This window comes from Hyposmocoma kahamanoa, unplaced genomic scaffold (genome assembly GCF_003589595.1).
Source record: "Hyposmocoma kahamanoa isolate Upper Pololo Valley unplaced genomic scaffold, ASM358959v1 97750, whole genome shotgun sequence".
Taxonomy (NCBI): Eukaryota; Metazoa; Arthropoda; class Insecta; order Lepidoptera; family Cosmopterigidae; genus Hyposmocoma; species Hyposmocoma kahamanoa.
In genome coordinates this window covers 18,511-32,245 of record NW_020655421.1, presented here as the reverse complement: position 1 = coordinate 32,245, position 13,735 = coordinate 18,511, and the positions used below count along the sequence as shown (strand labels likewise).

The following is a 13,735-nucleotide window of genomic DNA, read 5'->3' as shown; positions in this document are numbered from 1 at the left end:
TATAAATCACACAATAGCCCGAATATTTTATGTAATTAGACTTATTTAAGTAGTTTATTTATAAATCTTGCCAAATTTTGCTTTTGTTACTTTAGATTGCCTGTTTGTTTGTATATTTTGATGATTGTTGTTAACGATTATTTTGAGATAGTGTTGATCTTGTAAGCATACATATTATCGATATTCTGTTATTAAAACAATTTACTATGAGGTTTTTACTGTTTTATTATTATTATTTCAAGTTTTCCTACAAATGAAAAAAGGAAGAAAGAATGGTTGGAAATCATAGGACTGCCGAATATAAACGTTGGATCAAAGACCATCTTCATTTGTTCGCTTCATTTTGAAGAGTCAAATTTTAACAGAATTTTAAATGTAACTAGATTACATGACAATGCTATTCCATCATTAGGTTTATTGGTAAATAATTTTATGTTCAATTTAGATTAAACAAGACTCATTTACTAGCTATTCTCAGTTCCTGAAAACAAAATTATCCACTCGTTTCTGATTTTTCCCAATGACAACTCTAACTATCAAAAATGACTATTTTTTTAAAGCCTGCAATACAATGACAACATACCAACGTATAGACAGCCTATTTGCCTTGCCTTGCCTTGTTCGGTGTCACTCGCCTAGCTGACCGAGTGAAGGCGAGCGCCAACGTGTATAGAGTTCATTCGACTTATCACAAACCAAAGGCGCTCGACCAATAGCGTTCACACGTTAGTCCGTCCGCATATGAAATGCATACTGGTTTTATACCTCTATTCAAAAAAAAATCAAAACACAAAATAAAGAAGTATATATTATACATCAACAAAATGTCATGTTGTTCTGTTTCTGGAATAATCAGCATCCACCACGTTCGTTTTTGTCATTTCTTTTTTGCAACTTTATTGCGGGGATTTTATCGTGGGGAAAAGCTAGTACATGATAATTGTTGATTTCCGATAATTGATTTTTACAACTACTTCCATTATTTCTGTGTTAAAATTGCTTGATAGATTCATTTGCTTAAGAAAGCCCGGGAATTAACGGGAATACTAGAATCCGCAGAAACCTGAATAGACTTGTACTTGACGGTTAGTTAAAAGACGTTATGTAAATATGTACTAAAATGTAGGTTAAAGGCGTACCTCTTAAAGTAATTTTTATATTTTATTTAGTAATTACAATTAATACTACGTAATGTTAAATACAAGTAAAGTAGGTATAATTAAGCAAGAATGCGCATGTCGCCAACAAACTGCACAGCAGTTTGGTGACTTTTACTAAATAAGTTACCAGTTGTAATGTTGAAAATAAATTTTTTTTGAAGTTTAAAAATGTGTGTTGACATTTATAATAATATACCACTCGAGATTAAATTATCAGACTTGTGTTTGTTTAGGCATACTTTGGTTACATTAAACTAAAGAAACAAAAATTCAAGCCATACATTTGCATGTCGATAATGACTTATCGATAGATTATGGTACAACACTAAAGAAATTCGCCATTTGTAACTTTCAAATTTTGGTAATATGCACGTTGATTCTGTACTTAGGGCAGCTCCTTTCTTTTATTTTTTTCCATCCTCTAAGCTAAGACCTCATGTACTGCGCAATAGACACAGTTGGCATTTAAGATGACGTTATGTATTTTCGATTCCCGTGTTTGACACAGACCAATGTAATGCTATCTTTTTTGGCTTAAGACGGCAAGCAATAGTTAATCAAAGACAACATGTTTATGTTTTCGACTTTGAAATGCATCATATACATATAATGTCTGATTTATATATGTCAACATAACATGTCCTTTAGTTTCCATAGTCTAAGGGTCGTATTTTAGAACTCTACTCAATGCTCTAGTCAGGACTTGAGTATGATTCAAAGCACTAGAAATCATACTCAAGTCCTTGCCATTAGAGTCGTATTTCTAGTGCTTGAAATCATACTCAAGTCAGGATTGGAGTATGGTTTAAAGCACTCTAGATCATACTCAAGTCCCGCCAATAAGGTCGTATTTCCCCCCTGTTCCCGGTAGTCTTACCAGCAGTAGTACTACTGGGAGTTTTCATTCCAATAAACTTACTCATAGTAGGCCTTTGTAGGTGTCATATTGGGCCAGTTTTTCCCAGTAGTACTACTGTAAAAAGTAATAATAACACATTGACCTCGGAATAAATTAGAATAGACGGTAGCAATAAAAAAGTTAAGCAAACAGAAAAACCAAGAATAAAAATTTTATGGGTCCTAATTAACTGAAATAAAGACTTATTGTTATTTTTAGGTTTATTTTTAATAAAAACCAAAGCATCCTTAAATTATAAGTAAATAGTTAGTTGGTGAAAATTCACCAACGAAGCTTCTCCAAAAAATGACCAACGCTTATATCGCCATTGATTAATTGCATTTGTGCATTCTGGATAAGCCGGTCGCGTTCAATGTAAATGTTGTCTCTTTTCTTTAAATTAATTTTATTTTTGACTTGAAGGCTACGAACTTTTTGATACGATGCATCAGAAACTAAAATGTTCAACAATTGATGTAAATTGCAGGCTTTCTTACCAACTTCACCATTCAACACAAAATGCCACGATTCCAAATAATTGGTAGTACGATGCCGTTGGCCGAATACGCACATTCTTTCAATAATATTTTTGGATAACCAATTTCTGTTCATATATCTTTTAAATTCTTCAATTTTTTCTTGGTCAATGATGCTTTCCATTTCATCTATTACGTAACTCCAACCACCCATTATATTTTCTCTGGGTAATAACGGCAAAAGTTTGCAAAGTGACACTATTCTGTACGCCTTTAATTTTAGAGATTTGGTTTTTCTTTTCAGACTCTCACAATAGTGGTAATAGCATCCGCTCGGTAATATTCGTGGAAAAACATATCTAATAGCCTGTATCATGGCATCTTCGTAGTCAGTTTTAAATCGCTTGGGGTTCCAGTGCGGTATTTGGCTTTTTATTAATTGTAGTAATGCAATGTATGTGTCCTTTGTTTTATCCGGAAGGAAGGCATATACAACGGGTATTATATTTGTAACATCTTGAGAACTCCCCAGATCGCAATGAATTGTATAGAGTTGCAGGAATGGTTCTGGAATGGCACCAAATGTGCCATCACTGAAATAGTCGTCACATTCCGTCATAACATTTCTTGCCTCCGTGGATGCAAACACTAAAATTCTTGCGTCGTCATAACGATAGTAGTCCGCCAAAAGAAATGAATGAAATTTAGATGGAACCTTAATATCGGTAAAATATTTATAATATAATTTGTCTACTTTAAGTGCTTGATTTCTTTGCCGGTAAAGCGTTGATTTTATACTGGAGAACTGAGGTAATTTATTATGTCGATACCACGATTTTCGAGTGAACCCACGGCTTTTCTATAGATCTTGGGTACAGACACTGTATCTGATGCACTTGCTTGTTTTTTACAGTCATCTAATTTTAAGTCTATTTCGTTTTGGGCATAATCAGGGGAACATGTTGGTAAATGAGAAACCGCTTTGGACACAATACTATTAATTATAGTAACCGATCCCACGCATTTGCTTTTACGATAATAATTCCTCCATCTTTGTAATTCTTTAATTTGTAATACTGGTAACCATTTAATAGTAACACTTCACCTCGTCTCCGTTTTATTATATTTATATCACACATTTTTGAGTAGAATATTTCAAAATAATTTGAGCCTTTTGATGGATATTATGTGACAAGATGTCAAGGAAAATGTTTTATAATATGTCATTGTGTGGTCATAATAACAACTTCTCAGGTCTACATTATAATATTGTTTTGTTTTACTGGTAAGTCTACTAGGAACAAAGTTCCGTGTAATCTTACTAGTAAGTTTATTGGGATGAAAACTCCCAGTAGTACTACTGGTAAGACTACTGGGTAAGACTACCGGGAACAACTGGTATTTCCAGTGCTTGAAATCATACTCAGATCCTGACTTGAGCATTATAGTTCTGGAATACGACCCTAAGTAGCGTAAACTAAATTTTTTTTTGTATTCATAGTCGCGCTTTTCTTACCACAGAGTACATTGAATATACGGGAATAGAGACATCAGTAGCAAATATTGATGCTAATGCCATCTACAGTTGATGGACTGAGTCTCTTGATATACAATGCATCAGGTATATCATGCAATGATATAAATGCACATTTTTATTGTCTACTATTTTTCCAGCTGACGCTGACAAAATCAAGCTTATTGTTGTCTTCCAAGATGTTATTATATCTTAATTTTGTCAGAATCAGCTGGAAAAGGTAGTCGGTTCAAACCGATGAACAAAATTAAAACAATAATTTTATATTTATAAAAATATTTATTACTTTTTCTATTACTAGCGTAATTAAAAGCCAAGCTTTTGATTGCATCGACACCTGAATATTGTCTATTATGACCTTTTAATATTTTATTAATATCTTTGCACCAATTAAACAAAAAAAATTACACACAAGTTCGTAAATAACTTCTGTATTTTGTTTGTCATGTATTGGACAATTATTAAAATTCATATTTAATTCAATATAAAGTATTGTCTTTGCCTAAGGCTTTAATGTTGTTTATATTACTGTATTTTTTTAAAATATACATTGGAATATCTTGCATTTTCGAAAAAGATTTAGTAAACTCGTAGCTAGGGTACATCACATACTGTTTTTTTTATTAAATTCCCTGGCAAATATTCGCTGTCGGTTTTTTGATTGTACAATTGTTTTTTACATGTAACACAATTGGAAGACACATGTTTTTTTGTTTCCCATAGTAAATAACCGGTTACATATTCCAGTTGCGCTAATATTCTTGTGTTACTTATTTTGGTGTCGAAATCCGTAAAAGTATCTTCTTGCGTATAAGATATATCAATTTCTTTGGATGTGTTGTTTTGTTTAGTCAATTTAAAAAGCTCTTTCATAGATTTAAATAATGTTGTACAGGCATCTTTCTCACAGTTATATCCCGGAGAATGAGTGGCCGTTAAATTACTTATTAGCAATGATGCAAAAGCTATTTCAAATCCCTCTGGGGTGGGGCTGATATTTCTGTACCCATGGCTACGTATTGCACCAAAAAAATTTTCAATTGGGTCTTGATTGAAATGACGCATCTAAATTGATTTTATATTATTTTTAACCGACTTTAAAAAAGGAGGAGGTTCTCAATTCGACTGTATGTTCTTTTTTTTTGTATGTATGTTACGCGATAACTCCGGTATTTGTGAATCGATTTTCATGATTCTTTTTTTGTTGGAAAGGGAGTATTTCCATAGTGTTCCCATTTCATTTTGAAGAAAATCATCCACCTCGAAGGGTGGCTGATTTTGGTGGCATGCGAGAACACGCATGAAGATTCATTTTTATAAATAGCGCCTAACTTTATTTTAGGAGCAATTACTTTTAGCAATTATTTAGTTGATTTTGCTATTTCTCCAATTCAAGGCGTTCGTCCCTCGATATACTTTGAGTAGTGTGTCGTAGTGAGAACCTATTTTTATTATCTCCAGTATCAAGTCCTGTATAGTGGCGAACTAGGGGATATTTCAATGAAACTTAGCAAATAGACGTAATTCGACGTACTTTTGAGGTCGGTTTTTTTAGTACTCTGTACTGAGATTATATTATTCTATAACAACACATCCCTTCAATATTCGATTTTGTCAACTGTATGTAACCAGTTAGTTACAGACGGTACTGTTACCTCTTTATTATTTTTTATAAATTTCATAGTACTCAGTACTTTCTTTGCGCTTGCCGAGACGTTGTTGTGACACGAACTTGGTGTGACACGCAAGAATGGTTTCCCGCCCCTTTTTTTCTGATTATCACGGCTGCCATTGAAGGAATCGAAAAGCTCATCAAAAAAGTGCAAGACGCCGGAAGTCTGTTGACATTCTTCAGGTAGAATGTTCCTTGCTAAAAAAAATATATAGTCAGTTTAATAGGTAACCAAAATATCTACATATGTACTAACATAAGAAATTAAAGTTCCAATAAAAGCCCTAGTAATTTGGAATTCAAGCATGTACAAACGGACAGATGCATCCATTTGTAAATCTATAAGAAAATTAAATCACTGTTGATTAATTGTCAGTGCACCCAGAGCCAAATGCTTAACGTAATAAAAGCTCTGATTTGTACATAGTAATTATTTTATATACTTCTAAGTATAGATCAAGTAATTAAAAATTAATGTTAATTAAGTAAATTAAAAATAGATATCATCTTTGTCTGAAATTGTTTTATTTCCAGAAATGATTGCTTTATTAAGCTCAGGGGCCTTACCATGGCCTCTTATTGCGATTCAACTATGAACCTAAACAAGTCCGTTTCGCTTATTCGTACCATGACGTACTAAAAACGATCATGTCAAAAGCATTTACGCCAAGGCCAAACCAAATCCTAAATTGATCCGCAACTCCTTTGAAATCCTTAACATTAGGAAATGAAACTATTTTTCCGGATTTAAATCGCGTATATTTGTTTTTTCAAACAAACCGACGTTTCGGGCCCTTTACAGGTCCCATGGTCACGGTTGACTGAGGTGGTACAGTCTTCAACCAGTTATGTCTAATATTAATGCAAACAGGTATTTTTTCACTATAGTTACAATAGTTATTAATTAAATACCTTATTTTTAATTTTACAAAGAAAACATTCCAATTGACGACGGCATCCTCACTCCTGTGGACCGCTCCGACTGGGCTACTCCAATAGTACCAGTAGTCAAGAAAGACGGTAATGTCAGGATTTGCGCAGACTATAAATTAACATTAAATAAAGTCATTGAAGTCGATCGTTATCCGCTACCACGGGTAGAAGACTTGTTAGTTCGATTACACGGCGGTGAGAGGTTTAGCAAAATTGATTTATCGCAAGCATATGCACAGTTTGAATTAGATCAGTCAAAAAAGTATACTGTTATAAATACCCACAAGGGGATGTTTATGTATAACCGGTTAGTGTTTGGCCTGTCGTCTAGCCCAGGTATATTCCAAAAACATTTAGAACAATTGTTTGCTGATTTACCGTACGTAGGTGTGTTTCTGGACGATATTATCATCACCGGAAGGGACACGCGTGAGCACATACATAATTTGCATAGGGTCTTTGAACGTCTGCGGTCGCACGGCTTAAGGGTAAAGAGAGAAAAATGCTCTTTCTTAGAGGAATCGGTAACATATCTCGGTCACGTTATTAACAGGAACGGGGTTCAGACTTGCCCGGACAAGATTAAAGCTATTATTAATACCCCGGCACCCACTAATGTGTCGGAACTACGCGCATTCATAGGCATGGTCATGTATTATGCAAAGTTTTTAAAAAAATGTAAGTACAATTTTGGCGCCATTGTATAATCTTCTCCGCGCTAATGCTCGGTTTGTGTGGAGTAGCGAATGTCAAAGTGCATTTACTAGCATTAAACACCGGCTGGGTTCAGGCGAAGTACTGGTACACTATTCGTTGGAGCAGCCACTGATTATGACAGCTGACGCGAGTGGCGTGGGGGTGGGCGCGGTGATCTCCCACTTGACGCCGGACGGCGAGAGGCCCGTGGCGTATGCCTCACGCTCGCTCAGTGCAACCGAGCGAGCGTACGCGCAAATAGATAGGGAGGCTCTGGCTATTGTGTATGGAATTAGAAAGTTTCATCAGTATTTGTATGGTCGGAAATTCACTCTCAGAACCGACCACAAACCCTTAACGTATATATTAGGCAATAAAGCAGGCATTCCTATTATGGCGGCATCACGCTTGCAGAGGTGGGCCGTACTGTTATCGGGATACAATTATGATATAGAATATGTCGCATCACACAAGAATTGCGCCGACGCGCTGTCGCGGTTACCGCAAACCGGTTTCGAGCAGACTAGAGCCGTGGAAAAGACTTATATGCATTTCGTTGAGCAATTTTTACCGATAACAAATAAGGATGTAAAAGTTGCAACTTCAAAAGATACTATTATGCGCCGCGTAATGTCGTACGTTCAAACTGGCTGGCAAAATGTATGTAAGGACGACGCGATAAGACCTTTTCATAACAAACGCAATGAGTTATACATAGATCGTGGGTGTCTTATGTGGGGTTATAGATTAGTCATACCTCAAAGTTTAAGGGAAAAAGTATTAAGGCAGTTGCACATGAGTCATATGGGCATAGTTAAAACTAAATCTATAGCTCGAAGCTATGTGTGGTGGCCCAATATAGACGCGGACTTAGAAGCAGTTTGCAAACAATGTGAGACATGTGCAGCGGAGGCGCAGATGCCGTCGCGCGCCCCCCCGAAACCTTGGCCGTATCATACTCAGCCTTGGAGTCGGATACATATAGATTTCCTGGGACCGTTGAACGGTAAAACTTATTTAGTACTTGTCGATGCCAGCAGTAAATGGCTCGAAGTATATGAAATGCCTAGGACAAATGCGACATGTGTTATTAAAGTACTTAGAAGCACATTTGCACGATTTGGACTGCCAATGGAAGTCGTATCGGACCAGGGACCCCCGTTTACGAGCTGTGAGTTTCAGGAGTTTTTTGAATAACAATGGCATTCAACAATCTTTCTCGCCTGCTTATCACCCTGCGTCGAATGGGGCGGCCGAGAACGCGGTCAAACTTTGCAAACAGGTGATAAAAAAAGCTAATAGGGAATCGATAGATACTGATGCGGCTTTGCAAACGTTTTTGCTATCATATAGGAACAGCATCCATAGTAGTACGGGCGACACGCCCGCCATGCTGCTGCAGCGGCGGCCGTTGCGCTCGAGACTGGACCTATTGCGCAGTGATAGTGCACGCGAGCAGAGCGTCAGGCGCGCGCAGCATCGTCAGCTGCAAAATGCAGGCGGCGTAATCCGCGCGCTCGCCCCCGGTGAGCCGGTGTGGGCTAGGGGTTTCAGCGGGCCAGACAAATGGCACAAGGGCACAGTAGTGGGCAGCGAAGGTTCGCGGAGGTACATAGTGGATAGCGGTGACGGTCGACTAATGTACAGGCACGTTGATCAAGTGAAGCGCAGGTCTAGAATGTCTGACGTTCCATGTCCCGGTAAGGAGAGTTATAGGAGTGAGGAAGCTGGGGGTCATGCAGAAGTGACGGCGGAGGCGGAGGTCGCGGGTGAGACCGAGGACGGGGTTTTAACATCCCCTGCCGGTGAGGGCCTCATTTCTAGTGAGTGTTCATCGAGCACTCAACAGAGTGAGCCTAACTTGGCACAGCCGCCGTTTTCCCGTGAGGGTAACATTGTTGGTGAGTGTTCACCGGCCACTCAACAAGGTGAACCTGGCTCTGCGCAGCCGCCATCATTTCGCTCTTTTGTGACTCGTCCCAAGCGAGTTGGTAAACCCGTACAGCGTTATGGCATAGACTATTAAATTACGTTAATCCCTTTTTGTGTGTAATTAAATCTAAGTTTTTTATTGTTATATAACTCATGTAAGAACTAGTAATTAAGTTGAGAGGTGTGATGTATGCAATAAGGGGTAGTTTTATGTTAACAATTAATTAAGTAGGTATAAGTGTTTTTCTCTGTATTCTTTCCCTTTGTCTCGCAATATACGCTGTGGTGTCAAGACGTGTTTCAATCCGTACCTACTATCGAAGCTCCTAATAGGTATAGGCTATACATGCTAAGCATAGATTATTCAGTGGCATAGATTAGTCAGTCGTGTGAAACCACCAACAGTCGAGCGAAGACCTGCCATCTTACCTTACGTGAGAGGTGTTACAGACAAGATCGGCATCTATCAAGACCTATTTCAAGCCCCTGAGGAAGATTTCTCAGTTCCTGAGACCCGTGAAATGTAACATCCCCTTACAGGATGCAGGAGTTTACAAGCTTGACTGTGAGTGCGGTCTCTCTTATATTGGACAAACAAAGCGAAGTATTTGTACCCGCGTCAAAGAACATAATATAGCTGATGTCAAACACCGTCGCGTAAACAAGTCTGCAGTCTGCGAGCATGTCATGGATAAACCTACACATTCAATGAAGTTTGACAAACCCCAGGTCCTTGCAAAAGAAGTCCGTTATCTGCCCAGGATGCTGCGAGAGGCCATTGAAATTAAAAAACATCCTAATTTCAACAGGGAAGATGGTTTCTCCGTACCACCAGTTTGGGATCCAGTATTTCCTCTAATGAAAAATCCCAAACAGACATAAGACTGCAGTACTAATTAATATGTTTCAGTTTATTCTAATTTCTATTAATAATTAATAATAAATTAAACTTCATAAAAATTCATTCAATAAAATAATTTGTAAAACTTAATGTAGCGTAAATTGGAATGTTTTCTTTGTAAAATTAAAAATAAGGTATTTAATTAATAACTATTGTAACTATAGTGGAAAAAAATAGGGTGGTTTGCATTAATATTAGACATAACTGGTTGAAGACTGTACCACCTCAGTCAACCGTGACCATGGGACCTATAAAGGGCCCGAAACGTCGGTTTGTTTGAAAAAACAAATATACGCGATTTAAATCCGGAAAAATAGTTTCATTTCCTATGTGTAACAATCGCGAAAACCTAAGAACTCGATATCCTTAACATTCATTCATATTTCGTACCATGACGTGCTATTGGACCTTATTAGTTTGTGGTCGATACGATTTTGGTTCGCTGTAATGTCATAAAATTCGGTTCATGTTTGCTATTCTATCAAATAATTTTTCATTTATTTTTAGGATTTATCAATTGTGTATCAGTTAAAACGTGTTGTAAGCGGTTGATAAATAATATACTGTGTAACTAACCATAATAATAACAAGTATAAATATACGTAATCTAGTAAATTATTGTATTTTTAGATGTGTGACGACGAATTATTAGAATTCCTGGAGTCAGACAAACTCGAAACAAAGATTATCGCCAAAAACGGCGTAAAAGCGCTTGTATACGTCCGTTTTTTTCACCGGATAACTGACCGTGTTTTTTACCGGATTCGCGGTGGTGTATGGTTTATAATGAAAGTGTGTACATGCACCGGACATCTGTCCGGCGAACAATTTACGCCGGATGTACGATATTGCCGGTTTTCTGTAAATTGAGTGCCGCCTACCTGCGTTCTTAAAAAATGGATGATATTGACTTGGAATTATTAATAAGTTTGGTTGAAAATAGGCTTGTACTGTGGGACAAAACCCAAGAGTGCTATAAAAATAGACAGTCGAGTTTTGCCGCTTGGAGGGAAATTTGTCTTGCGTTAAATGAAGGTTTTGAAACGTTGTCCGAGAAAGAAAAAATAATTTTGGTAAGTAACATTTTATTTTCATTATTTCTGTGCATATTGATTTTGCCAGGGTACACGCCCTACTGGTGACATGAAACACTCTGCATATTTGTTATGAATCATATTTGCTGTTACAATACCTCGTGTTGAATGGGAATGAGGCAAATTGCATAGAGCGCTATCAGTAGACATCATGGGTAAACTAGCATTGTCAGTAGCATTATTAGCAATACCTTCTTCTTTATGAATTATGTTTTGTAGTAAGCATCATGTTTTTACAATGTTAACAGCAGTATTTGTTGAAACATTCAATGGTCTATGAAAAAATCCTCCATTTATTGGATAAAATACCAAATGCGCATTCAACGTAGCGTCGCGCTCTCGTGAGACGATAATGAAATATTTTTTTTATTGAGTCAAGTTGATGTCTACCATAAGGACGAAGTACGTGTTGATGTAAAGCGAAAGCTTCATCAGCAACAAATACATAAGGTAACTCACTGTCTGCATCTGGCAACTGCTTAGGTCTAGGAATATTTAATTTATCGCCTATTACTCTTTTCCAAAATTTTGTTTCTTTAAATACTGCTGAATCGCATTCTTTGTCGTAGGCTCCTACATCAATAAAAATAAAATTATAGTCAGTGTCTACCACAGCCATTAATACTATTGAGAAATAGTGCTTGTAGTTGAAAAACATTGAACCACTTTCCTCTGGCTTGATGATTCAAATATGTTTGCCATCAATGGCACCTAGGCAATGAGGAAAATTTGCATTCGTTTTGAAATTTTTTTCTATTGTTAACCATTCGTTTTCCGTTGGTATTTTCATATAAATAGGAGAAAGGGTTTCCCATAATGCTTCACATACTTCTTGAACAATACAGCTGATAGTTTTTATACCCATTCTGAAACTGTAATGTAGATCACTAAATGTGTTCCCTGCAGCCAAATACCTGTAAGTAACATTTTTTTTCTTTTTTAGGTAAAGATATTATTAAAAAATGGAACAATGCAAGAGATAACTGGATGAAATATCACAAAAAAGTTAAAGAATGTAAATCCGGTTCTGGTGCGAAAAGTCTACGAAAATATAAATTCTACGATCAAATGCTCTTTTTAAGTAAAATTGTGATTCACCGAACAACGGAAGCAAGTATTACATTAGAAAAAAACATCGCACAATCTCACAAAGAAGAAACTGACTCACAAACCAATAATGAATCTAGCGCACCAGCCAATACTACGATTAGAATAAAAACAAGCAAGAAGAGAAAGACAGACGGTAGCGAAGTTGATCGACAAATGCTTTCTTTAATTAAATCTGTTGAAGATGAAGACAAGAGTAAGAGTATGTGTTTTTTCAAAGGTATTGCTCCGATTGTAGACAAGTATAGTGACGACGATTATGTAGAATTTCAATATGAAGTCATTAAATTTATGATAAATTTAACTCTGAGAAATCAAGCGTCCATGCAGCAGCAAAATTACAATTACAATATTAATCGAGGCTACACTACGGCTACACTCGACTACAGGATACATGAATATCAACTGACACAGACAATTCCACCCACATCCAGGATGCCCTTTGAATTTCAGCCAACACAACCCATTCCATCCACATCCAGAATGCCGAGTGAATATCAACCTAAGCCACAAGAACTGATGCAGCAAGATGATTCCCAATCTTCAGTGATTCCTGAATTAAGTTCAATCGCATCGTCTGATTACGATTTCGATTTTTCTAAAACTCCTTAATTTCTGTTTAGAGTGTAATAAAACATTTTGCTACCTACTATATTTAAAAAAAAAAAAAAAGGTAATTGTTAGTTTTTCCTTATAGCTTATTATTATTATACAATAATATTCCCCTTTTCTATAGTCCCCCTCTAAAGGATCCATCAATTATTCCATACAACTTTACCCAAAACATGTACCTCAGGTGCAAATCTACATTTTTGTAGAGAAAATTATGGTGAATTCATTAAAAAATAAAATAAAATTGTTCAATCAGATAATTGTTTATTTTGCTGTTGTTGTCGGGTATAGAACGATTTTAAATATTGACCCGTTTGCAATACAAATAAAGTTTTTTTTTGACGTAGTTGTAGGTACCTCGGTACATAATTTGGGCAAAAATAGAACATGTCTTAACATACATTAGCGTAACGGCTAATCTCTCTGCCGGGGAAATAGATTTACGCATGTCAGTATCCTCGTGTGTTATTTTATCATATATGGCTGTTAATAAAAGTTGAAAGGTTTCTTTTTTCATCCGAAAATAATTCAAAAATTTCGTTTCATCTTCTTCCAACTTCGTAAAAAGCGTATGAAATGCACCCACAATACGAATATAGCACTTATTTCTCAATCCAAGATGGCGGACATGCCTTTTCAAATAAATGCAATGTGGGTATTCTCCTTCTTGGACTTACTAATAAGTGCTATATTCGTAATGAGCACCCCCAAATACCTCGA

At 36.5% G+C, this 13,735-nt stretch overlaps 1 protein-coding gene across 1 annotated transcript in view; it reads left to right on the top strand.

The window, feature by feature from the left end:
* Positions 1 to 7,504: 7,504 nt before the first annotated feature.
* LOC113238712 (uncharacterized protein K02A2.6-like) overlaps positions 7,505 to 13,735 on the top strand; it is an 8,166-nt gene continuing 1,935 nt past the window's right edge. The window contains exons 1-2 of the mRNA XM_026475549.1: positions 7,505 to 8,422; positions 8,466 to 9,270. Of these exons, the coding sequence (XP_026331334.1) occupies positions 7,505 to 8,422; positions 8,466 to 9,270 (1,723 nt within the window). The remainder of the gene's footprint in view (positions 8,423 to 8,465; positions 9,271 to 13,735) is intronic.